The following is a 26,695-nucleotide window of genomic DNA, read 5'->3' as shown; positions in this document are numbered from 1 at the left end:
GTCTGCCATCACGGCCTGCTCTAGAAGACAGGCTGCTATCATAGCCTGTTCTAGACAGTCTGCCAAACCTCACACCTAATCATTGTACTGATTTAATTTGTTATGGCCTGCTTCAGACTAGATTAGTCTAGACAGTCTGCCATCACGGCCTGCTCTAGAAGACAGGCTGCTATCATAGCCTGTTCTAGACAGTCTGCCTTCAAGGCCTACTCTGGGCAGTTTGTCAAAGTATAAACGAATATAATGAATCAGGCAACAAGGCCAACTTCTTCAATTTCAACATTTATTCAGCAAATAGGCCACAAGGGCACTTTTACACGTCAACATGGAATTTGCATACAATTTAAAAAAAAACACATCAACAATTATAAAATACAACTAACCGCAAATATCAATTCAAACAAATTACAAGTATCTCATATTACAAGTACCTTAACAGCATATATACCTACTTATGGCCTCTAGACAGTCTGCCATCAGGGCCTGCTCTAGATAGTCAGCCAAAGTATAAACTAACATAATAAACAGTCATGGCCTGCTCTAGACAGTCTGCCATTACGGCCTGTACTAGACAGTCTGCCAAACTGACCAACCCAACACTCAGAGACTCTCGCTGGTCAGATGCAGATTGCTATATCCTGGACACGGCGTGTATAGTACGCCGGTTTCTCACTCAGCGGCCCTGGCCATCGGCAGCTTGGACCCTGCCCCACTGCTGACAGCACCATGTAATAGCTTAACCTTCTTTGCTTTAGTCAGCTCTTGCTGCGAGACCCTCGCTTATCATCAACTTCATTCGTCCAGCCAGGTTACCAGCGTTGAAACATAAAACAAATAAAAATGTTATAATTATTGGCAGTAGCAAAGATCGTTTTAGTCACAGTCATCATTAACAATGAACATTTTATAAGCCATAATTATCGACACAGTCGATCATTATCAACATCATCAGTCGTTACTATAATATACCTAATCATCATCTATATTCTATATCGTCATCAAAGTCGATCATCATAATTCAGTCATTATCATCTTCAACATCATCAATCGTTACTATAATATACCTAATCATCATCTATATTCTATATCGTCATCAAAATCGATCATCATCGTTCAGTCAAGCATTATCGCCGACATTGTCATCGAAATCACCCAGCTCCGTTATCATCATTGATTTGGTCAGTTATTGACCGTTATAGACATCGAGGCAAAGACCGTCGCTGACACCGTCACTGTAGACGACATGTTCAGTCATATACATCATCATCGTTATCGGAACTCTGTTGCCTAAGATTTTCCTTAGGTACCTGATTTACTCATAGGTGCTGAAATCGTAATCAGATGTCACAACATTAATTAAATAAAATGACATAAATATTCAATCAATTCATCAACACCGAAAATAATTACATTAAAAACGTGTTTTTTTTTTGTTCGTTGTTACATCCGGTTATTGCCTATACTAGTGATGACAACGCACTTCATGGCGAAAATGCAATCACTAATTTTGTGTTTATTAAACACGGTTGTTTTGCCTAAATATTTTTAATATCACCCACTTATTTCTTGTCATCACTGTACCTTCTGTCACAAAATCATGTGTGTCTTTATCAAGCTAAATTTTTATGATACAAAAATTTATGAATTACTTTATAAGGCTTCATTAAATTAAAATGTTATCTACTTTTAACTTCATTCATATAACTCACTCTGGTGTGTATATCCTTTGTTTAGGTCAATCACACAGTTCTTCACAAAACCATACTAAAATGTCTTAGTAAATAATTGGTGTTACCTGTTATATTCATCAATTTTACATTTTAAGTCAATTTTCAATGACAATCCTGTAAGTCTTGTCTTTTCAAAGGAACACTGATTTTGTTAGCATATTAATTTTATATAAATTGATTTTCTTAAACTTTACAATGTTTTTATATAACTAAGTAAACTGCTTTTACCTTTGTAAGACACTTTCTGGTCGTGTCCATTACTTACACCTTTACCTACTTTTTAGTAACCTGAAATTTAATGATTGAATACCACTAACTGTTAAGTTTATTAACCTGAACCTGTCATACAATAATTATTTCAGATTCACCCTTAAAGCAAATGAAACTATAAGTCACTAATAAATTGTATTTCATAGCAACAATTCATGATTTCATTCGTGATTTGTTATTGGATTGTACAGCTGCATTATTTAAATTTTCATACCTAGTAAATTTAAGAAAAATAATACAACATTCATTGACTTATAAATTTCTTCATAAAGATGGGACTTACGGGCACCCAGTATGGTGCCAGCACAGCGGTGTCAGTGAATGCGAGCCAAGCGTGCACTCCAAAGTAACTATGCGACTGATGCAAACTCATCAACCATCAATGTGCATTGTAGCAATCGAACTAGGCACACCAAATGAGAATGTTCGGTTATATGAATGGGCATATCTTTACTTTTGAAATCTTTGACAACACTAATATTTTCAACAATATGACCATGTGTGTTGACAGCACAGAAAAGTAATCTGTTCACTCAATCCTGTTTAACCAATGCTTTTATAGGCAGAATTTGCACTATGCTATTTGCACCTTCTAAAATGCATAAAAAACACACAAACATAGATAAATACTGCTTCTCAACTATGTAAAGGTATTAAGTATTATATATAGTATTAATAGAGCTACAAGAATTCTAAATAAAAAGACTTGCATGATGTGAAATGTCAAAAACCAAAACGGGCCCGAGACATCAACATCATATGAATTCCCTGAATGATAATAATGATGCTTTGAAATTGTAATTTATATTTTGGCACCGTAGAGGAACATGACAGCAGTAAATTGGTGCAAGTCTGTTTTACAATATAAAATGGTACTTAATATCATTAATGATATTAATTTAACTTCCTTGGTTTGTATGTGAGGTGTGAGGGTTAATACCTTCGCTGCAGCATTAAGTGTAACTCGTAATTAACCATACTTTGTATGAGGTCTTTCAACCACCTACCGCAGTGAAGATGTCAAGTCTGGAATAATATCCCTATAGTCCAATATGCAAAATTTCCATACATCAAATGATATCTAAAATTTCCAAAAATTCAGCACATTTATTTTCATCTTTAAATTGTATAAGTACCTATGTAAATATTTCTCATATACAAAATTAGATTATTGTAATGCTACATTTAAAACAATATTATGAAAAAGACATGAAACTATCAGTATCATTTCATATTTAAAAATCATATAGTGTGTGTGATTCCATTCATTCAGTTTTGTTTCTATTTGCCTCTCTTTAAATTTCCAGATAAATAATTTTCAATATACTTAGCAATACTAGGCAAGTCAATGCTTATACCTATATCATTCAATATCTTCAATTAACTTTTTTCTTTTGAATTTTCCCATATGAGTACCTAAAACCTAAATAACTTTTATAAATAAATAATTTGTTTGTTATCAAATCATAAACGAATTCATTTGTGTATTTTATCCAAAATGATTTAAATGATTTTTATTAAGATTCTATTGAGACCAAAGTAGATAGAAGTATATTTTAATGAGTGTGCTGCTTGCTAAAGGCCTCCTTTAGCTCTTTTTCTTTAAAACTATCATGGGCCACTGTCCTACAATTCTAGCCCGCTGACAGATTAAGTTCTTCCTCTCATCTTAGTTATACCATCATTCCATCATAGCAAAAACCTCTAGGATACCAATCCAATACCTTTTTTTTGTTATCTCTTAACATATATAAGTATTATATACTCATGCATAATTAAAAAAACCTTTCATTGCCATTAGTCCATCCAAAAAATAGTAATAGTCAACATTCAACTTACAGAATGTCATTATATTTGTGCTTAGTCCGAGGTAGTTATTACATGTAGTATCCTGATTCCAGCGTCTAACGTCGCGATTTCAGAGCCTAAAAAAAAAATTACCCTACCTGGCAACACTATGGTCACCATACTTCATTCTGTTTTCGCGCGATAAACTAACGTTTCGCGTCCCATTAAAATAAATAGTTTTATGTATGGTATTACATAAAAGATTTCATAATTTGTCTGAAAAAGATGCTTAAAAGAGCTAGTGAAGGTGAGGAACACGATGCACGAAAATTGCGGAAGATACGGAAGATGGAAAAGAAAATACAGAAATACAAAGAAGCCTTGACTGGTAAGCTTTCATCAAATATTGAATTTAGACTTGTTATACTAATTTTTTTCCACACGTAGCTGGTTATTTTGAGTGCTTTGTACCTCAGCACAGTAAAATGTCGTTGTGATATTATGAATATGCGGAAAATTATTCATAACCTATAGCGGGTTGCTCGAGTTTCGGAACCCGTTTCTCTCGTTGAGAGAAGCTATCTGGTCTTTTACCCCCATTTTCCGTTGGAAAAGGGGAAGATCTCGTTGAGATATTATAGGACCTTAAGAAAATGACAATATTTTACATGACCTTATGCCGGGTTCTTTCGAATTTCGAAAATCCGATGTCCCCGTTGGGTGAAATGAACTTAGAAGATAACATCTAAGCATACCCCCAGACTCCGTTGGATCAAGGGGAGGATCTCGTTGAGATAGTATGCTTATTTTAAAGAGAGGTGTGATATGGGCCCATATTTATAGTTCTTACTCAATTCACTAGGCAAGTGGCTCTGAATTATGGGTATATACCTAAATACTTACCATAAGCGGTGACTGAAATCTAACATATCATGAAAAAATTTCAGCCACTGATCCAGAAACGTTATCAATTTTGGAACAAGATAGTGTGGATGAAAATTTCAATAAGTCAGAAGAAGTTAATGCTCATAGTGACAAACCAGAAGACACCCAAGAACACAGTCAAGAACATGAAGAAGACGAAGGCGACATTGAGACAGAGGAAGATCTACCTCAAGACATACTAGCTGCCCTCGGAGAAGGAGGACAAGATGACAATGCCAACTATGGAGCTGAAATAAAACCAGAGATTGTTAAGATAATCAATACTATACTAACAGACGGAATGAATAAAGAAATGCATGAATCCTTATCAAAAACTAAGATCCCAAGAAACATCAAACTGTTAGATGCCCCAAGACTAAATACAGAATTTGCAGGTTTGCTCAACAACTCCATGACTAATAGAGACAACTTACTGAAGGATAGGCAGCAAGACCTGGGCAGAGCAATTGCTTTAATTACTGAAACAATTAATGATCTAACCAAGAAAGATTTTGACAAATTGCAGGCAATAAAGTCCCTGAGTGACAGCATAAGATTACTCAGTAACCTGCATTACAATTACACTCAAATTCGCAGAAAGATGATTGCACCATTTATGGATAAGTCATTGACACAAAACCTAAGTGAAAACAAGAGGTCTGAGTTTTTATATTCTAAACTAGAGGAATCAGTAAAAACATCCTCTGCAATGAAACGCACAATCAACATTTTAAAACCCAAAAACACACCAAAAAACTATCAGAATCCCAGGCGGCAAACTGCCCCAAACCAGTACACGCCCAGAACAAACAACATAAATTACAAACCAAGACCATACCAAAGCAATCAGGCTTCAAACTACAAGCCTCAGCGCAGCCATCAACGTCCACCTCAACAAGTAAGGTCAACCCGCCGACCAACAACATCCCATCATCGAGGAGGTCGTGCGAAGTACCCATAAAGGTGTTAAACCTTTATGTTACTATTTGTAATAAGAACACTCTCATGGTTTTTGATATTTGTATTTTGTATATTCATATGTTTTATAAGTGTCATTCTTACTTCTCTTTGTGATCTCATTGTGTAAACATGTACTTTACTTATTACACTATTTCAATATAATCCACGGATTTCTCTCTAATAACAATAGGTTATGAGTGCCCATACAACGCAGTGAAATAAGTTTTCAAAAGTACGAGAATCATGGATTCCGCATCGACATTTACACATATAACGTTCTCGAAGCTACACGGAAGCAAGAACTTCAACAACTGGTTATTCAGTATTCAGTGTTTGCTCACCGATCAAGGGCTTTGGGAGGTCTGCGAGAAGGAAGCTGATTGTGCAGAACTCTCAGAAAAGCAAAAAGATGCTCGTGCCAGAGCAAAAATTTGCTTGTCCTGCGACGAGAACGTATATCCGGTCATAAGGTCAGCTAAAACTGCGTTTGAAACACTGAAATGCCTGAAAAAGGCGTTTGCAGACAGCGGCCTATCGAGGAGACTCGCTTTAATGAGTAAGCTATTATCCAATAGATATAATGGCAACATGCAAGAATATGTAAACAAATCGCTTGCTACGCAACAGGAACTCCAGGGAATAGGCGCGTCGGTCGACGATGAGTTTTTAGCCATCATTATGCTCGCCGGCCTGCCAGAAGAGTTTAAGCCGTTGGTGATGACACTAGAACACGCTAATACGAAAATAACATCGGAGAACGTCGTGACGGCTCTTCTGAAGGAAGACTTTCGAGCTGTCACCGCTGCATCCAGCAGTACCCAGTCCCATGCACCTGTCAAACAAGGACCTGCAAACAACGTGCTGCAAGCCCGCGCTTCGAAGACGAAACCTAAATTGTTTTGTAAATACTGTAAAAAGTTAGGGCATGTAGTTTCTGAGTGTAGGAAAATTAACAAAAACAAGAATGATTCGGCGGTCAAGTCATTTAATACAACAGAATTCACCCTTTCATCTTGTTTCCCTCACATTCCTCCTACAGGCACAGGTTCTCAGGATTGGTATATTGATTCTGGTGCGACTTCCCATATGAGCAACCGGAGAGATTGGTTCTCCGCCATGTCACCCCACATGATGCCCATCACAGTCGCGAACAACGACCAGATTTCAAGCCATGGAAAAGGTACTGTAAATATGTATATATCCGATAGTGTAAATACGATTAGTGACGTTTTATTCATCCCAGACCTAGCAACAAATCTTTTATCGGTTTCCAAAATAACCGAAAAAGGTTACGATGTTTTGTTTACATCAAAAGGCGCGAGTATCATTCCGGAGAATGGCTGTCAAGTGACAAAACCTGTCATTGCCACAGGCTCTATACATAAAGGTATGTTTAGACTTGATGTCAGTTCAAATATTCCTCACGCACTTTGTACTGGCACCAAGGAGTCCGCAATGCTATGGCATAGACGCCTTTCTCATATAAATGCCAAAACGTTAAACATCCTCAAAAATAGGAAAGTTGGCATTGATTTTCAAAAAGGTTTGCATGAACAATGTGTTCCGTGCCTACAAGGCAAACTATCTAAGAAACCTTTTTACAAATCTACTAGTAGGTCGAATTGCGTATTGGAACTCATTCATTCCGACCTATGCGGACCAATGAGTACGCAATCTTTTGGCGGAGCTCTATACTTACTGACGTTTACGGATGACTTTAGTCGGAAAACTTTCGGCTATCTTTTGAAAAGAAAAGATGAGGTCTTCGGTAAGTTCGTAGAGTTCAAATATTTAGTAGAAAACCAAACGGGGAAAAAGATCAAGGTCCTGAGATCAGACAATGGAGGTGAGTATGTCAACCATGATCTGTCTACGTTCCTGAAGGAGAACGGGATTGTCCACCAGACCACAGTTCCGTATAACCCTGAAATGAACGGGATCTCGGAACGTGCCAATCGCACGATTATCGAAAAGGCGAGATGTATGCTCCAGGACTCGCAACTGCCGAAAGCCTACTGGGGAGAAGCGGTAAACACGGCGATTTATATTAAAAATCACGTACCGACGCAAGCCCTGAAGAACCGTATTCCGGAGGAGATGTGGACCGGTAAAAAGGTAAACCTGTCACATCTCAAAGTCTTTGGCTGTGAAGCTCATGTCCTCGTACCAAAAGAAAAACGTACGAAACTTGACGCAAAGACACAGAAATGTATCTTCGTAGGCTACGCGACGGAAAGCAAAGGTTACCGTCTTGTCAATCCCCAAAACCCTCGAGCGATTATTATCGCAAGAGACGTAGTCTTCATAGAAGACAAGCTCCAGGCAGATTCCTACCAAAATTCCATCACTCCCGAGTTGGAACCTCCGCCCCAACCACCACAAGTCCTAATCCCTATTTCTGATCCTGATCCAACACCACAGTACCATATACAGCTTGATATTCAGCCTGAATCTTTAGTTCCAGACCATCCTGAACCTGCACCCGCCGAACTTGAAACGGAATGTCTTGAGAACCCTGAACCAGCAGAAGCAGTTCCCGTTCCCGGAGAAGCACCGGAGCGCAGATACCCTGCTAGGGACAGACGACCTCCTGAGCGATATATACAGGTTTGCGCAGTCAACATGACCTCTGATCTGGAACCTGAGACATTCAAAGAAGTTTCAGACCATCCACAGAAGCATGAATGGCTTGAAGCGATGAAAGCTGAGTATGAGTCTCTCCAAAAACATGGAACCTGGATTCTAGTTGACAGACCCAAGGATCGGAAGACGACAAAATGCAAGTGGGTCTTTAAACTGAAAAAGGATACCAGTGGACAAGTTGTAAAGTATAAAGCCCGATTAGTAGCCAAAGGGTTTACCCAAGTTGCAGGTGTAGACTACGGAGAAACTTTTTCGCCCGTAGCAAGGCTATCGTCTGTACGGTTACTAATGGCATATGCGGCGGAACTTAACTGTCAAGTCGACCACCTCGATGTAGAAACTGCTTTCTTGAACGGAGATTTGGAAGAGGAAATTTACATGGAACAGCCTGAAGGTTTCTCTACTGACGCGAAGAATACAGTATGTTTATTAAAGAAGTCACTTTATGGCTTGAAGCAAGCTCCACGTCAGTGGAATAAGAAAGTGTGCCAGGCTATGGCCACTTTATCGCTTACACAAGCATCAACAGAACACTGCATGTACTACACAAGACAAGACAACTATTTTCTAGTTGTAGCAGTATTCGTGGACGACTTCTTCATTCTGTCAAACAGCGACAGCTTGAAAACAAAATTCAAAAACGACCTTAAGAAATTGTTTACGGTCAAGGATCTGGGACCTGTCAAAGACTGCCTCGGAATGAGGGTATCCCAGAGCAAAGGTCGTGTAACTCTTGACCAGTCACACTACATTGACAAACTTTTAGGAAAATATAACATGACGGACGCCATCACCGTCACTACACCGATGGAACCTGGCCTGAAGTTAACCCTTCCCACGCAGGAAGAAGAAATAGATGTTCCCTACAGAGAACTTATCGGCTCGCTAATGTATATAGCAATTGGAACTCGGCCCGATATTGCGCACACAGTCTCGTACCTATCCCAATTCAATACACATTACGGGGGGGTACACTGGAAAGCCGCAAAAAGAGTTCTCAGATACCTCAAAGGTACCAAGGACATGAGGTTAACTTACTCTCATAATGGCCACAACAACGTCGTGGGATATTCGGATGCTGACTTCGGAAACAGTGTCATTGACCGAAGATCCTATACAGGATATGTCTTTCTGGTGAGTGGAGGGCCAATCTCTTGGGAAGCTCGCAAGCAACGTACAGTCGCTCTTTCAACAACAGAAGCTGAGTACATGGCTTTAGCTGAAGCCTGCAAGGAGGCCATTTACCTAAAAACGCTCATACAGGAGGTATTCAATATCACTCATCCCATGACCATTCATTCCGACAATCAAAGTTCCCTTAAACTCGCACATAATAGCACTTATCACGCCCGCACCAAGCACATCGACATCAAACATCACTTCATCCGTGAAGCACTATCACACCATAATCTGCACCTCAGGTTCATTCCTACCAATGATATGGTCGCCGACATTTTAACCAAACCTTTGGCTAAAATAAAACATTTTAAGTGTACAAATGCTTTAGGTTTAGGTTAGGTTTAGGTGTACATAGTAGGTATTAGTGTGTGTATAGTTAATGATAGTTAGATGTATATACAGGGTGATTTTTTTTTTTTGTGCTATACTTTATTATGTGTACAGTTTACTTTGATATGTCTATAATTATACACTTATGTACATTATGAATATATACAGGGTGTTCATATTACGGGGGGGTGTTAAACCTTTATGTTACTATTTGTAATAAGAACACTCTCATGGTTTTTGATATTTGTATTTTGTATATTCATATGTTTTATAAGTGTCATTCTTACTTCTCTTTGTGATCTCATTGTGTAAACATGTACTTTACTTATTACACTATTTCAATATAATCCACGGATTTCTCTCTAATAACAATAAAAGGTAAATTTTGCTGCCCGCCTCAAACATTTTTATACTTGTTGGACATTTTTGACAAACGATGAAACAATCCTAAATTGGATAAAGGGATATTCCATTCCTTTTGATAGTGAACCAAGTCAACATAATGTTCCTCTTAATAATACATTTAATGCCTCTGAGAGAAAGATTATTACAATGGAAATACATAAACTTATTGTAATGGGGGCTATAACCCAATGTCAACCAAGCAAAGATCAATTTTTGTCTAGTATTTTTACTATTCCTAAAAAAGATGGGTCTCACAGATTTATTCTCAATTTAAAGTGTTTAAACAATTTTATTATAACAAAACATTTCAAGCTGGAAGATGTTAGGACACTATGTAAACTAGTTACAACAGATGATTACATGTGCACTATTGATTTAAAACACGCATATTATTTGGTGCCTATAAATGAATCGCATAAGAAATATTTAAGATTTACATTCAATAAGAAAATATATGAATTTAACTGTATGCCATTCGGTTTGTCTACGGCTCCTCTAGTTTTTACTAAACTTTTAAAACCAGCTATTGAAACACTAAGAGAACAGGGTATTAGGATTATTATCTATCTTGATGACATAATTTGTCTTGGGAGTACTTACAAGGAATGTCTAAATAACACCCAAACAACATGTAATTTATTACAATGTTTAGGTTTCATAATTAATGAGGAAAAGAGCTCTATAACTCCATCCCAAGTGAAGGAGTATTTAGGCTTTACTATTAATTCAAGAAACATGACTTTAAGCCCTACACTAAAGAAACGTAATAATTTATACTCCCTAATTAAAAACTTCCTTAAAATTAAATCATGCAGTATTAGAGAATTTGCAAAATTACTAGGAAATTTAGTATCAGTCTGCATAGCAATTCCCTATGGGTTTGTATACACAAAAAAGTTAGAAAGAGAAAGGTTTTTAGCTTTAGAATGCCATAATTATAATTTTGAAGGAATTATGATCATGAATAAACCAATCAAAACAGACTTAATGTGGTGGAAAGAGAACATTCTAGTAAAGAGTAGTCACATTAAGCAATATAACTTCTCTCTAGAAATATTCTCAGATGCTTCACTTATGGGATGGGGTGCATTTTGCAATGGCCAGAGTGCACAGGGCAATTGGTCTGAATGGGAGCGCAATCAACACATTAACTATTTAGAACTTTTAGCAGCTTTCTTTGCTCTAAGATGCTTCGCAGACAAATATAATGACTGTGAAGTACTTCTCAGGATAGACAACACAACCGCCATAGCATATATTAACCGTATGGGTGGGGTGCAATACCCGTTACTAAATGATATTACTAGACAAATATGGAGGTGGTGTGAAGCGAGGAATCTGTGGATTTTCGCATCTTACATAAAATCAAAAGAAAATGTTGAGGCTGATTTTCAGTCTCGCAACTTTAATGTAGATACAGAGTGGGAACTTGCAGAGGATATTTTTAATATTATTGTTAATAAATTCGGTGCCCCCGACTTAGACCTGTTTGCGTCACGAATTAATCATAAATGTGACAAATATATATCATGGCACAGGGATCCTTTCGCCTGGAACATTGACGCTTTCACAGTCAAATGGAACTCTACCTTTTTCTATGCTTTCCCCCCTTTTGGTATTCTACTAAAAGTTCTTCACAAGATTAAATCAGAAAAGGCCACAGGCATTTTAGTATTTCCTTTGTGGCCTTCTCAAGTTTGGTATCCACTGTTAAAATCTATGGTAATATCAGATATACTAACATTCGGACCATCTGAAGATCTCCTCATGTCTCCTTTCAGAACTCCACACCCACTTCAGACTCAACTTATCCTGGCGGCGTGCAAATTATCAGGGAAGCGTTTAAAAGAAGATTAATTGCAGAACGTTCAGTTGACATTATGATTGCTTCATTATCTAAGAACTCCATTAAACAATATAATAGTTGTTTACGCCAGTGGTGGCTTTACAGTAAACGTAATAATATAGATACTTTCAGTGCATCAGTCCCTATCATAATATCATACTTAACAAACTGCTTCGAGAATGGCCTGTCTTATCAATCACTTAATTGCTATCGCTCAGCGTTATCCCTTATAATTGGCAGCCATATAGGCACGGATGAGAGAATTAAGCGCTTATTCAAAGGATTTTATAAGTTGCGCCCTATGAAACCTAAGTATAACGATACCTGGAACCCAGACACAGTATTAACATTCTTAGAAAATCTATATCCCTTAGAATCTTTACAACTAGAGTTACTTACAAAGAAACTAGCAATGTTACTGATTTTGTCAACAGGCCAAAGAGTACAGACTCTCTTTTATATTAAAATTAATAATATTAAGTACTCTCCAGACGGTATCACAATACTAATTACAAACCTTTTGAAGACCTCTGGACCCAGACGTCCTCCAACAATACTTAGCATACCATATTTAAGTAATAAACCTGAGATATGTCCGGTTAAGACTTTAACTAGATATCTAGAAACTACTCAAAATATCCGACAAGAAAATAGCTCCCTCAAAAACCTTTTCCTTACTTTTAAAAGCCCTATCAGAGAAGCTTCCACTCAGACCATTAGTAGATGGCTTAAACAAATTATGAAGGATAGTGGAGTGGATATATCTAGATTTTCAGCTCACTCCACTAGACATGCGTCTTCCTCTAGAGCACACAGAGAAGGTCTTACTGTAGACAGCATAATGAAGGCTGTAGGTTGGTCATCAAGGTCGCACATATTTGCCCGACATTATAATAGACCACTAACTAATATGGTTAATGACCAAGTTCAATTTGCCCGGGCAGTGCTTGGAGATTAAAAAGTTATTGTTTTTAGTATAGTTACTTTAAGGGTCAAGTCCTGAGTTAAGTTTCATTTTAATTCTTTAGTTTAAACTGTATGTTTTGTACTAAGACAGTACAAACGCATTGTTATTGTTGATTAACTTTTAAGAAAATAATTAAGAAGCTTATGATAATTACACTATAAGACTGTTACCCAACGATTAAGTTTATTTAAAATTTAAACTTTATGTTTATTCTAATTTGTTCTCATTATAACTGTTAAGAATACAATAAGTACCTAAGGTACAAAATGTGACATTAGTAAGTCTCTATTTTCCATTAAAACATCTTAAAGTAAATAAATAATGCTTAATAATTTTCTCTGAACATCTACATGTAATAACTACCTCGGACTAAGCACAAATATAATTACAGGATTAAACGAACTTACCTGAAGTGAAGTTCTATCCTGATTATATGTAGTGCTTAGTCCGAGGTAGGAAGTTCCCTTCCCTCCCAAGATTAATAGTACCCTCTTAATCTCTTACCCTCTTAATTAGCTCTGAACTTAATGAAGTATGGTGACCATAGTGTTGCCAGGTAGGGTAATTTTTTTTTTAGGCTCTGAAATCGCGACGTTAGACGCTGGAATCAGGATACTACATGTAATAACTACCTCGGACTAAGCACTACATATAATCAGGATAGAACTTCACTTCAGGTAAGTTCGTTTAATCCTGTAATTATACAACTCAGTGTTAATAACTAGATTCACTGAGCACTTGCACTGCACAATGCCATCCTTACCGCGTTGCCTTCCTTCATAACCATGTCACAGGCTCTTAAGTATGGCTCTTGTCTCACCAGAAAGTTGATGGTTGATTGCTTGCGCTTGCATTTTCGAGATCTACTCTCATTGTATTCCGTCTCATCTCACAAAACCGAAAACAAACAATGACAAGAACACGGGTTAATAAATAGGTCAATACCATAGCAAATGTATGTAACTATGTACAGCACATTGAAAATTTAAAACAAAACTTTTGATTTATGCAAACGAAACGAACTGTCAATCTTTCTCTTTAGCGAGCAAAACAAACAAGCTAATGAAATCTTGTATCATTTATATACTACCAACTCAACTGTTTCGACTATGAAACAAACATTTAAAAGACCAAGCAACTTACATTTTTATGCACCTCTATACAAGTGAAAATAAATTAAGTGCATCCAATATCTATGTGGGCATTTGAATTCATAATCCCGCTTTCTGAGATGTAGAAGTCCATTGATTTAAAGCTCAGTAAATGGGGTTTATCATACAAACCACTGCATCCAGTTAATATTTCTTTTATTACATCGATACACCGTATTAACTAAGATCAAATCGTACATAATATCGGTCGACGGCCTTCCGCCAAAATCTGACAGTTCTCTATATAAAACTAAAATGACCATAAACACAACAACCAAAAAGTATAAAGCCCGGTGCATACTACACGTTATTATCAGTATAAGGCCACATACAGGATATTAACTATTGTGATGCTTACAATAGGCATCAGTTAAAAATATATACCAGTATGCGCTAAATATCGGTATGTGTCAAAAATCACATAGCAGGCGCACTTACGTAATTGCTGCTCAAATAAGCTAAGTAATGTAGTTTTGTGATTTATTCCAGTTAGCGATTATAGGAAGAGCATTCAAAGTATGGCCGTCACATACCTACATTTGTTAAATCCTTGAATATTGAAATAAGCTCCACGCTGTTTTTGCGCCATGTGTGTATAGAAATAAGGTTCAAAATGGCATTAAATCGTTAAAAATCACATAGCGACTTTTGTAGGCACAGCGACGATATGATCATTGTCAAGAGTTCATACGGTCGATGGCAAAGGTAGCGGGAGGGGCATTTTAGTTAGAAATTTTATTTTCGCATCGCAGCGGCTTACGTGAGCGAATAACTCGCGATGCGACGCGGCGCGGCGCGGCAGCCCGCAGCATTCGCGTTCGCAACGAGATTGCCCACGTAGGACAAAAAAATGGAAGTGTCCATAGGTATCAAAGGACTGAATTCACCCGCGTCGCGCCGCGCCGCGCCGCTTCGCGTTCGCGAGTTATTCGCTCACGTAAGTCGCTGCGTTACGGCTGTCAATTATTGGGATTAAGTAGTACTTATGTCAAACACTAGAACTTTTACAGACCGAACTACTATTTCCATATATGATCTTTTTTACATTTGTTTAAGCTTTGTCGCAATTTGAATTATAGGTAAGTAGTGAAAACGAACCAGCTACAACAGTCCTTGTTATGTTATGAAATCAGCTTAAAAGCATCAATTGTGACTAATTTTATTTATTGCCAACGCCCCAAAGCCATCTATTACCGTGAGCGATTCCAATAAAACCACTGAATCAAAGAGAAAAACTGCGCTCCCACCGTATAAATATTTTATTTCGGATAGTGAGATTGGGGTGGCCACGAGATGGATGCGGACACGGTTTTACTTTTTAACTCTTCTAGGGGAAACTTTAAAGTGGCTGCCTATTCGCTCCTCTATAAAAATATACACGCTCAGTAGCACAAAGGTTATTTTAATTAAATGAAATAAGTAAGTCACGTTGATGCGACTTTTATTAACATGAGCGCATGCAAAACCCATGCAACCCTTGGTCGCCCGGGACTTTTATTCACTGTCTATATTATATTGTAATAATAGATTTTATAATGGAAACAATCACAAAATTACAAAAAAATATGGTCCTTACAAAACTTCGAGATATATAATCCGCCAAAATGTATGCTAAGCTTTATTTCGTGACTTTCATCAGGGTAACCTGAAGTTTTTTTTCCTAGTTGCTGGTAACAGCAACCAGGAAAAAAAACTGTTTATTACGAGTATGGTATACAAAGTAAGAAATTAAAGGCAAGACGGCGAAAATCAATTTGTATAAACGCGCTGTTGCTGCCTACTAAAATATTCAAAGTAACTAAATGGTGGACAAACGGAAAAGAGTGCTCATACTGTTTGTTTATCGACAGCAACTAGTAATCAAATATTAAAAGGAAAAAAAAAAGAAAATGGAAAACTGGAATAGTTTAGTATGTACGGTACGGGTACGGTTGATATCGTTATGTGTCTCCCTAAGGCGTGTAATTTTTTTTTTAAATTTATTTAGAACACAAACTGATATACAAATGGATTTGAAGTACAATGTAGAGTACTTAACATACTTAAGAATCATAGACCTGGAGGTTCATTATTAAGTACATAATGTTAACATACATACTAACAGCATAAAGAAAATGAAATCATGAGCCATACTTAAATTCTATTTACTAGTCTTCAGAGGAAAAAATATACAATAAGTAGTAATACAGTAAGCAGGTTTGACATTAACTGTCTGTTTCATTAATTATCGGATAGGTTGTACTTTTTTTTTACGAATATCTGGTAGGTATTAGGACAACCGGAAAGTTACATTTATACATTGTGTACATTGTATTATATTTAATTATATGAAATAGGTACTTGAACTAAAACAATTTGCGTTTAAGTATCATTTTGAGACTAAATTAAACAAAAGGAAAGAATGATAAAAACTCGCACACTTCTGGTACTTTTCGGTAGCTCAGTTGGTAAAAGGTAATTGGGCCAGTGTTCTAAAAGGTCACAAGTTCGATTTTTGCCCGAAGCGGCAAATTTATCCATTTTTCGTTTTATTTGAACATTTGGAGAATCGCTCGCAGACATATCTGCTTGATAAATAATAATCATTAATAACTAATTATTTCCAAGCTCATGTAATTCATTCAAGTTCCGTTAACTTGTACTACAAAGTTTGACATTCTCAACTTTCAACTGAAGTTTGAAACTGTCATCAGTTTTATTTACTTCAAATAGTTCTAATCATAAAACGGCCTACTGAGTATGACAGAATTCCGAACTTAACTCCGTTATAATCAGTCAATCGTGTGTTAAACTGTCCCTCTAAATTCGCAACTTATGGTAACCCCACTCCGGGAGGGAACTTTTACTAATATGTACTAGTCAAATGGACTCTCGAGAATTCGGTCATGCTATAATGAACCTTGCACCAACGGATTAAAGTACAAATTGTGTTGATACGATTCCGTATTGCCGTCTGGCACTCATGCATATGGAAATCGGGACTTAGGTCATAGAATAAATACCTACCCACACTTGATAGTTTTATTTGGTCCGCAATTTTGAGTGTGGGGGGATAAAGTCTACGTTTTAGTGGATACATTATTAACATAGTTTGCTAACCAAACCGAAACTAGCTTTGTATTTTAGGTACCTTTTAATATGACCTGGACGCCAATTCAGACTTACATTTTGACATCAAAATGATATCTAAATTATGTCCTTACATCATGAAACCAATACATGTACGGACAAGTACGAGCGAAATGCACGCCCGAATGATAACGAAAAGATATCATTTTGATGTGAAAATGTAATGTATCGATAAGTTTGGTGTCCTGTTCCGACGAACTGAAAACTATTAAAAATACGGGTGTAAAAATAAAATTATACGTAGGTTTATATGAATATTTTTTTTTTTTTTTTTCATTTATTTAGAACACAAACAGTCACATATACAAATGGATTTGAAGTACAATGTAGAGTACTTAACATACTTAAGAATCATAGACCTGGAGGTTCATTATTAAGTACATAATGTTAACATACAATTACATACCAACTGTCGTCAAGCTCACCATACTTATTAACCTATCGAATGAGCTAATGCTTTTACGGATACTGGAAAGCGATATGTAAACATACTACATACCTATACGAGGCCTGGACGTTAGTGAGATGACGATATGAGTTGTGCTGGTGTCCGACTTTATTACCTGCATGTAAATGAGTTTCACATGATTATCCACCTGGTTTCTTGAGCTTAATAGTCGCCTCCAAACCTCCCCTTATAGCGACCCCTTTCCTCACACAAAGTTTACTTTAAGTTCATATTAGCCTCACTGGATCACTGTTCACTCTGAGAACTGATAACGTTGGTCACAATCAACAAGAGACACATCATTATTCTAATAACACCATGAGAACGTCCTTGACTTGATCTAAAAGCAAATATCACTGCCGCGTCGATTTGTTCGCACACAACCTCCTTTTTCCTACTGTCGTTCTCATCTACCCTCTCAACTTCCCTCAAAAAATCCCAATAACCTAGAAGCGGTTACTTAAACGTGACTACTAACGCCATCTACTCCATGACGTTGGTAATTATTAGCTGGTTCGCAATACGTTCGCGACACTCCCGCCCAGAAAGAAAATGCTACTCTTAATTGAAATTAGATGTCTATAGGCAAACATATAAATAAATCAACAATCAGATAATAAGAGCCGTCCATTCTCGAACCGCATGGTTCACCCTTTGCGTCGTGAATCGGCACGGCCTGAGACTTTGTGCAATTTCTGATGACGTTACAGAAATGTGCTGAGACACTGCGTTTCTGAGATCGATCCAATCGTGCATCTGGTCTGAGTTGAGTTGTGAGTGATCTGTCTTGAGCTGATAAAGAACAGGATTCTGAGTCTGGTCTGAGCATTCATCAATGTTTGTGCTGAGCCAACTAACAACAGGATCCTAAGACTGATCTGAATACTGATCAATTTCCGTGCTAAACTGATTGAAAGCAGGATCCTGAAACTGGTGTGAGCGTCCATCGATGTCTGAGCTGAGCTGAGTGGGATCACGGCTGCGACCTGTCATATTTGGTCCATTACTGGTCTCTCCGTCAACCCATGACCAATGTTATTTCCTACACTCCCGCGCGTACGGTTCTAGATTGCTCCGAGCAGTCCCTAGTTGCAATTTAGGTCACGAGAAGAGACCGCGTCATGCGGCCCATGTGTCAGAGAGTGGCAATGCGATCTGATATCAAATATCGGTATTATTAAACAGTGGGAACTCCGTTCGCGATAGGTCTATCCCATCTATAACTACCATCTGTGATTCGCTCTGTCACTTTGTCACTTTGCTCTTTTGACATCGTTATTAACATAATAACCTATTTCACCACTTCAAGTGTCACAACTATTACTACAGCAGACGTAAACAACTGTACCTAACTGTTTTGAACACTACGACGACCGCGTGATCGAAAAGAACATACGTTTTTATATGCAATGATAGCTACCACACAGACAAATGCGGCCGTCTTATCCGAACAGGTGTATGTAACCTAAATTCCCACTACTTCTCTTTACTGTATATTACTCGCAGTAATCTACTATGTTAAGTATTCGCTTTAAATCTATTCGCTCATCCATTAAAGCCACTGTTGACATGTCCATCTCTGGGTGCACCCACTTCATGTCCGGCAGCCCTCCCCAGCCAAGGGAGAATCACGCTATTTTTATATAATCACAAATCAGAATGTAAAATAGAATCTATCTACAACTCGACCACACTCCTTTTTTTAATGCTAATTGGACATTCAATAGACTTGTCAAATCAGGCTCCCACTTCGAACCGTCAAATCCAAAACAAGTGATGTGATATTCAAGGCACCTTTTCTTACCGTTCATTTCGATTTATCAAGCAGATATTGAGTCAAAATGAACTGTGTTTGTTTGTTTGCAAAGTGGTTTTTATTCTTCTTATCATTCTCTGGTGCGTTTATATCGCGCCTGGTGTGAAATAATCTAGTTTAAATATGTTGGGACAGTCAAGTTGTCAGCAACTGTTTTAAACTGTTTTATAGGCTTAAAGTATTATATCGCGTCCGTGATTTTATTCACGTCGATTTAAGCATAAACATTTTTGCCACGCTTTATTCTGTCTAAATTGAGCTACACTGATACCGCCTTTGGGGGGTGGATGCTGGCGAGTACCTCGGTATTAATTCAACGCATTCAAAATGCTTTTCTTTTCTGTTTCTTGCCGTTCTCACATCACACCATTTTTAAACCGTTATAACCTATTAAATATGTCTGCCAGACCTACCTTGCACTTTGCATCATTGCTTTTTGGAGTCATTCGCGGTTAACAGCCGTCTTATCTATTTGAAAAACTTAAGATTTCGAAGGGTCATATACGTGGTGTACTCAGGCTTAACGGCACGCAACACAGTAAGTCCGATTTTCGTGGCAGCTTTCGATATGTTTACTCTTTGATTACATCCCCGTGCACATGCATCAGTCCTGCTAAGGATGGTAGAAACAGCAATAAATATACTGTACATCCGAGGTACCGATCCATCTTCCTCATTCCGATCAGATCTTAAATTAAGCAAAATATCGCCAGCCTTCCGCACCACAGTGTTTTAACTGCGGTGTCCATCAAATTGACCCACTCTGTTTCTTTTATTCACGAATAATCACTTCACAACTTTAACAACCATGCGAGACATATAGATGGGTACTCAGTAGCAAATTCTCAACGTGTGCCAATTAATAAAGAATACAGTGGGTGCGGCGTCTGTATACTCTTTAAGGCTTTGCGCTTTATTGACTTCGCATTCGCAAAGGCTTTTGATTCCTTCAACTGGAGTAAAATGTTCAGAGTTATGAGAAATGGGGATACCGCAACACGTAATCCTTTTATAGTTGAACGAGGAGTGCAACTGTTCACTGAGATCTGTGAATAGACAATGAGTATTGGAAGGTTGTGAGGGTGATGTCCAAGTTGGTGGCCAACTAATCAATAAACTCAGTTTTGCAGATGACATGACTATATTAGGTTAAGTGTCTGTGGAAAATGAATTTCGGTTCTGCTACAAAAGATTGAGTATGCCAGTAATGAGTCCATTTTCAGGATCCAGATCCATACCTTATGATCAATAGAAATGAGACAAAGATGATGCATGTCGATCTTCCTGGTAAAATTAAGAGAATCAATGAATTGCACGATCTTGAGGCAAGTTGTTGGTTTACTTGGTATCTTAAATAAGTGACGATGGCATCTGCGACTAAAAGGTGATCAGAAGAGCTCATATGGCCAAAGCTGCGGTGAAACGACTCGCCAGGATATGCATATGGAATAACATAAAACATGGATCAGACTAATGCGGGCGCCTTGGTTTCTCGATCATATTCTTTACATGTCCGAAACCTAGACCATTGAAACTGAAACCCATCATAGGACAGATGCATTTGAAATATGGTGCTGGCGAAGAATGCTTGAACGTTACTACGGTACAACTGCTTCAACTCTTGACAAACTCGACATCACCGAGGTTATCCACTGTTTGGACCCATAGCGTTCTTAGTTTCTTCGGCTATCGAGGCCGAACCAAGAAAGGAAGAGCCAAGGAAGCGTAGGGATGGACGTATGGTCACACGGCGTTGGGTGAACAGAATAACATTAAAGATAAATCCACATTACAGGCTAGCATACACCGCCCAAGAAAGAGTGGCTTCGAGTGCACTGCTGAAGAACCACACAGGACAGGTGTCCCCAGTGACTTATGACGATACGGCAACGAATAAGGTTTTGATAAATCTGTCTTGTGACTATTGCTACTGTAGGAGTCGTACATAAAACAATTACGGCTCTTCCCGCAAAATACCGTAAAACTAAGTTATTCAGAACCATATTTTATATTAAAGATTGATACTTTCTGAGCACCAAAAAATATATGACAATCTACAAGATATGACCAACGATATATTTTCCTGGAAATCTATTTTAATGTACACAACTATATTTCTTTCAGTTAGATCGGTATTACTTCTGCAAAAATATGAAACTTTACAATCATTCTCACAAGACACTATAAAATGATTTGGTTTACTTGCTTTTTGCAATTTCATAAAACTATGCCTCAATTCCTAAAAACAATAAGCCTAAATTCCGCCTAGATGCCTACCATCACCCCCCTCTGCGGAGGCAGTGCGAGGCAAGTCGTATTGCTAGACGGACCTGTGCTGCATTGCACGCGCGAGCAAGCAATATTCTATTTCGAACGCATAGCTCTGCGCGCTCGATCTTTTGCAGCGGGTGGTGCGGTGAGGGGTATAAAGCTCCGGCCACACGCGCGAGGTCATTGGCATCAAGTGCAGCCTTAACACTACGATATTTCACGGCAATATTAAAATGAATCAAGAAAGATATCGAACTTCCTTATATGACATCTGATTCTAATTGTGATTATGATTCTTGGGATCATAGTGTAGCTCCAGTCTGCATTTAAATTCGATTAAATCTGATTAACAAGCTGAGGTGTCCCGATCAATAATTATTTGGCTTATGATTAATCTCTTCCTTTTAAAGGTTTAATGGTCTGAGCTTTTGCATACTAAAATAATTAATAATAAAGTTCTTTTTATTGTTTCTAAAGATGATATTATACAACATAGATGATATTATATCTGAATTCCTTCTGTCATTACATTTATTAAAATAACACAATACTTGAGAAATTCTGATCTTATTCAGAAATGTATCCACCATGGTCTTCTACCGCCTTTGTAATTATTACTATGAGTATGAAGGTTGAAGGTACTTAATATGTACATCTACGACGAGTAGACTCGATTGAGTTGACATCTACTGCTCGATTCCACTTTCATTTAACAAAATTAAAATAGTTATGCATGGCTAGTGACTATTCTTTAAATTATCTACCACTCCCTTACCTGTTTTTGTTCGAATAAAATAGATAATAAAGAAACCACTAGCCCATTCAATTAGTATGCCTTTCATTTGAAGTCTTCTCAATAATAATATATTTTAATATTTTTAACCCTAGGTTTGGGTCATCGCATGTACATGACATAGATACAGACACAATTCAGAAGTTAAGTTAATATTTATCTAATTAGTTTATATCAAATCGCTAATCTGTGACTGTCCACACTATGAATCAATGGTTGAATAATAATAGGAAGTCCTTATACCTATAGGGTATGGCTTAGGTGCAAACATATTATAATAGCCTGGTGGCTTATACTAAACAGTTTTGCCTTTGCAATTTACTGTTATACAAGTTGATATTTACTGATTCTCTGATGACAATCTCTAGATTGGAATGTTAATTGGGATTGAATCAAGATACTGTGCTGAGTTACATGAACAGAAAAAGTAAGTGAATATTATTTAAACATAATATATTCGGCAGTTCTTTATTTGTTTACAATCCTTTTAACCGTTTATTTTTCAGGACAGCAATATCATGCATGCCAACTGTTAAATCTAGCGAGAGCCCCATTATTGGCAGTTTGCTAGTGCCATTGGAGTGGCTGCGCGATTCTGATTATGTCTCAATGATGGTCCTGGTCCTTTGAGTTTGGGTAGCCATGTACATATTATGACATCAAATTGTAATCTGATTTCAAGTGCCTCCTGCATTTTCACTAAGGCACGTTACAGGTTATATATACATCTAAATGATACCTATAACTTCTAAGAAACCAACCCGTACCAATACCTTACAACTGTAACAACAAACAACAATGAGGCAAGTCATTCCTTAACATCTCTTATGTTATGAGTGATTTTAGTCCTTCGAACGAAGTGAAAGGGTTAAATTCGAATTTTGAATTACTTGCAATGCTTCTGATTTTAGCCTAGTGAAAATATGGATGCGCAAAACATACGATTATAATAGCCTAGTTTGGTTGTTTGGAAGATGTTGCTCTTCAGCGATAAGACCGCCTGTTGTGCACCATAGTTTGAGTTATGTGCGTAATTTGTATGTTATGTTCCTTTATTATTTTATTAATCATGATAAAATAAATTGAAAAATCTAAGAGAACATTTATGGATCATATAAGTATAACGAACGAATGTTGAATCTGGTTCCTACCTAATACGTTAAACATGTACATTACGTACATGTACATTCGTTTTCTAAAAAGACACGCAGTATAAATTATTTCCATACACCACACTTGCGCGCACGACGAGTCAAATCAGGGCTGAGCTGATAATTTGTGATAAAGCGGATATTCTGCAAGCAATGCGTGTTATACAAAAGCATCATGATTCATAAGAGATTATGGTTCTTTTCACAAAATATTATATTACACCAATATAACTAGATCCCGAAGTTACAGAAAATATACCAGGTCGGAGGTCAGACCTAAACTGGTTTGTAGGCAACAACAGTCCGCCAGCCATAATATCAACTATCCGCATGATAAATAAACTTTAAATTTGGTACTATTACCCATAACAACTGTTCCGCCAAACAGAACAATGAATGTGAGATTTTGATTCTTATTATTTTAATATTAAGATATTAATTATTTTGTTAAATTGTTGATCAACCGCATAATTTGAATCTGTGATGAAGTCGCTGTTTGAAAGGATCAATTCTGGTTCACAACACAAATCGACCAGCAAATTTTAATTCAAAATGTTTATTAGTGCATGATTTTATTTAATTTATATCAAAGAATGGTCAGGCAACTAAATCTAAACACGTAAAGCACTTTGTCCCCTACATAATCAAACATAAATATCAAATTTAACGTAACATAATATACCTAAATATATAGATTATAGTTAAACTTGTTCAATTTAAACTTGTTAGGTATGAGCAGGTATGGTAATGGCACCAATTATAGGACTTGAAGATAACAATTGGATAATTGCTGACACTTCACTGACAATTGAAAAAAAATCTACCGCTTTGGGCGTTAAAATTTGAGTTGAATGTCATTTCGCCCTTTATTATTTTCAACATGTTTAATGAAATATTTAGTTAGGTACTTGGTTTCAATATAATGAAATGTGAGACTTAAGAGTTCTCTGGCTCTTCTTGAAGGTAAAATATTACTAAGTCAGTGTTTAAAAACTGATGATAAATACTTGTTTTATAGAATTTATAATAAACATACCAATACTGGTGCCACGTCCGTAATAGGGGTGTCAACTGTACCTAATTACCAATGTTTACTGATACCTACCTGATAAATGACTTACAGATACATGAATGATTACTGATTACCTTTTATTAGTAGGTAGAGGTAACTATATTTTCTGATGTGACAATCTTTGCCACTCCTCGAATGAGAGAATGAGAATTCTTTTAACATAAAAATGTTGAATCTTTTTAGTAACGTCACACATAACCATGAGCGTAGCGAGTGGTTAAAAAAGTAGAATCTTGAGCGTTCCGAGGGTTTCAAGTCACGTGAGTTGAAAACAAACTTTGCTGCTCTGGTGAAACACAAACATTTTTATCACATCAATCAGTGACAAATACTGGGTCTTAAATATAAAAAATATAAATGAATCCTTTCAAATATCAAAACCATCACTTGAAATTCCATTCCACTGCTTATTGCTGCTTTAGGACTAATTAACACACTGTTTTCAAAGATTAAAGAGAGCCTTTTAATTCAGACTACCCTTTGTCGCAAAATATTAATAATCGTGAAAGTATGTATTTAGATATCTGCTTTTTATAAACTATATTATGATACCTACTGACACTTGTAATCTCTTGTATATTAAAGAGCAAGAATGTTCAGTTAAAATGTAGGTACTCAATTGCTTATGTGCTCAGGTGAACCACTAACATTCGCCTGCTGGATACCTTTTTGCAAGAAAAGGGTTACATAAATATGAGCTTCATGGTTGAAATAAAACATTAAATTGAATTAAATAAACCAAAAAATGCAGCTTTGTAGTTGTACGCGCGTAAATAAGACTTTTCATCTGTTAGAGAGAAACATATGTTACTTTTGATGATGATGACAGTACATGTGAATAAAAATTCCCAGCATGCTCCACCATGTCGTCAAGCTCACCATACTTATTAACCTATCGAATGAGCTAATGCTTTTACGGATACTGGAAAGCGATATGTAAACATACTACATACCTATACGAGGCCTGGACGTTAGTGAGATGACGATATGAGTTGTGCTGGTGTCCGACTTTATTACCTGCATGTAAATGAGTTTCACATGATTATCCACCTGGTTTCTTGAGCTTAATAGTCGCCTCCAAACCTCCCCTTATAGCGACCCCTTTCCTCACACAAAGTTTACTTTAAGTTCATATTAGCCTCACTGGATCACTGTTCACTCTGAGAACTGATAACGTTGGTCACAATCAACAAGAGACATATCATTATTCTAATAACACCATGAGAACGTCCTTGACTTGATCTAAAAGCAAATATCACTGCCGCGTCGATTTGTTCGCACACAACCTCCTTTTTCCTACTGTCGTTCTCATCTACCCTCTCAACTTCCCTCAAAAAATCCCAATAACCTAGAAGCGGTTACTTAAACGTGACTACTAACGCCATCTACTCCATGACGTTGGTAATTATTAGCTGGTTCGCAATACGTTCGCGACACCAACAGCATAAAGAAAATGAAATCATGAAAACATGAGCCATACTTAAATTCTATTTACTAGTCTTCAGAGGAGAAAAAAAAATACAATAAGCAGGTTTGACATTACTGTCTGTTTCATTAATTATCGGATATGTTGTTTATATGTTGTATGTTGTGGATATGATATTTTTTATTAACTTACTTGTTTTTTTACTATAAGTACCTTTTCAATCATAAAGACCTCCGCGAGCTGCACTTGGTGAAAATGAAAAGGTGCCCATCACACTTGCCGCGTTACCACGTTGCATGGCAATGGCTGACCTTTGCACTAGGTACGAACCCGCGCGTGCATCAGAAACTACTTGAAATTAACAATAACATTATACATAATGGATATATACAGAGG

The 26,695-nt window shown here is 37.1% G+C and overlaps 2 protein-coding genes across 4 annotated transcripts in view; one reads left to right on the top strand and one right to left on the bottom strand.

Moving 5' to 3' along the window:
- Nucleotides 1-26,695, bottom strand: part of LOC133519631 (uncharacterized) — a 189,596-nt gene that overhangs the window by 70,615 nt on the left and 92,286 nt on the right. The window lies entirely within an intron of this gene.
- Nucleotides 3,532-13,756, top strand: LOC133519626 (uncharacterized). Of its 3 annotated transcripts, none has more exons than XM_061853664.1 (3): nt 3,532-4,176; nt 4,736-5,675; nt 10,203-13,756. In XM_061853664.1, the coding sequence occupies exons 1-2, from the start codon at nt 4,074-4,076 to the stop codon at nt 5,671-5,673; spliced, it is 1,041 nt and encodes a 346-aa protein (XP_061709648.1). In that variant the 5' UTR covers nt 3,532-4,073; the 3' UTR covers nt 5,674-5,675; nt 10,203-13,756. The 3 variants fall into 3 exon arrangements, with proteins under 3 accessions (XP_061709648.1, XP_061709649.1, XP_061709647.1); XM_061853663.1 differs by having other exon boundaries at nt 3,891-4,176; XM_061853665.1 differs by lacking the exon at nt 10,203-13,756 and having other exon boundaries at nt 4,736-6,681.

Source organism: Cydia pomonella, chromosome 7, assembly GCF_033807575.1.
Source record: "Cydia pomonella isolate Wapato2018A chromosome 7, ilCydPomo1, whole genome shotgun sequence".
Classification (NCBI taxonomy): Eukaryota; Metazoa; Arthropoda; class Insecta; order Lepidoptera; family Tortricidae; genus Cydia; species Cydia pomonella.
This window is presented reverse-complemented; position numbering and strand designations above follow the sequence as displayed.

What these genes read in the sequence shown, in the direction of transcription:
- LOC133519626 (XM_061853663.1), top strand. Translation starts at nt 10,377, where the DNA reads ATGGAAATACATAAACTTATTGTAATGGGGGCTATAACCCAATGTCAA.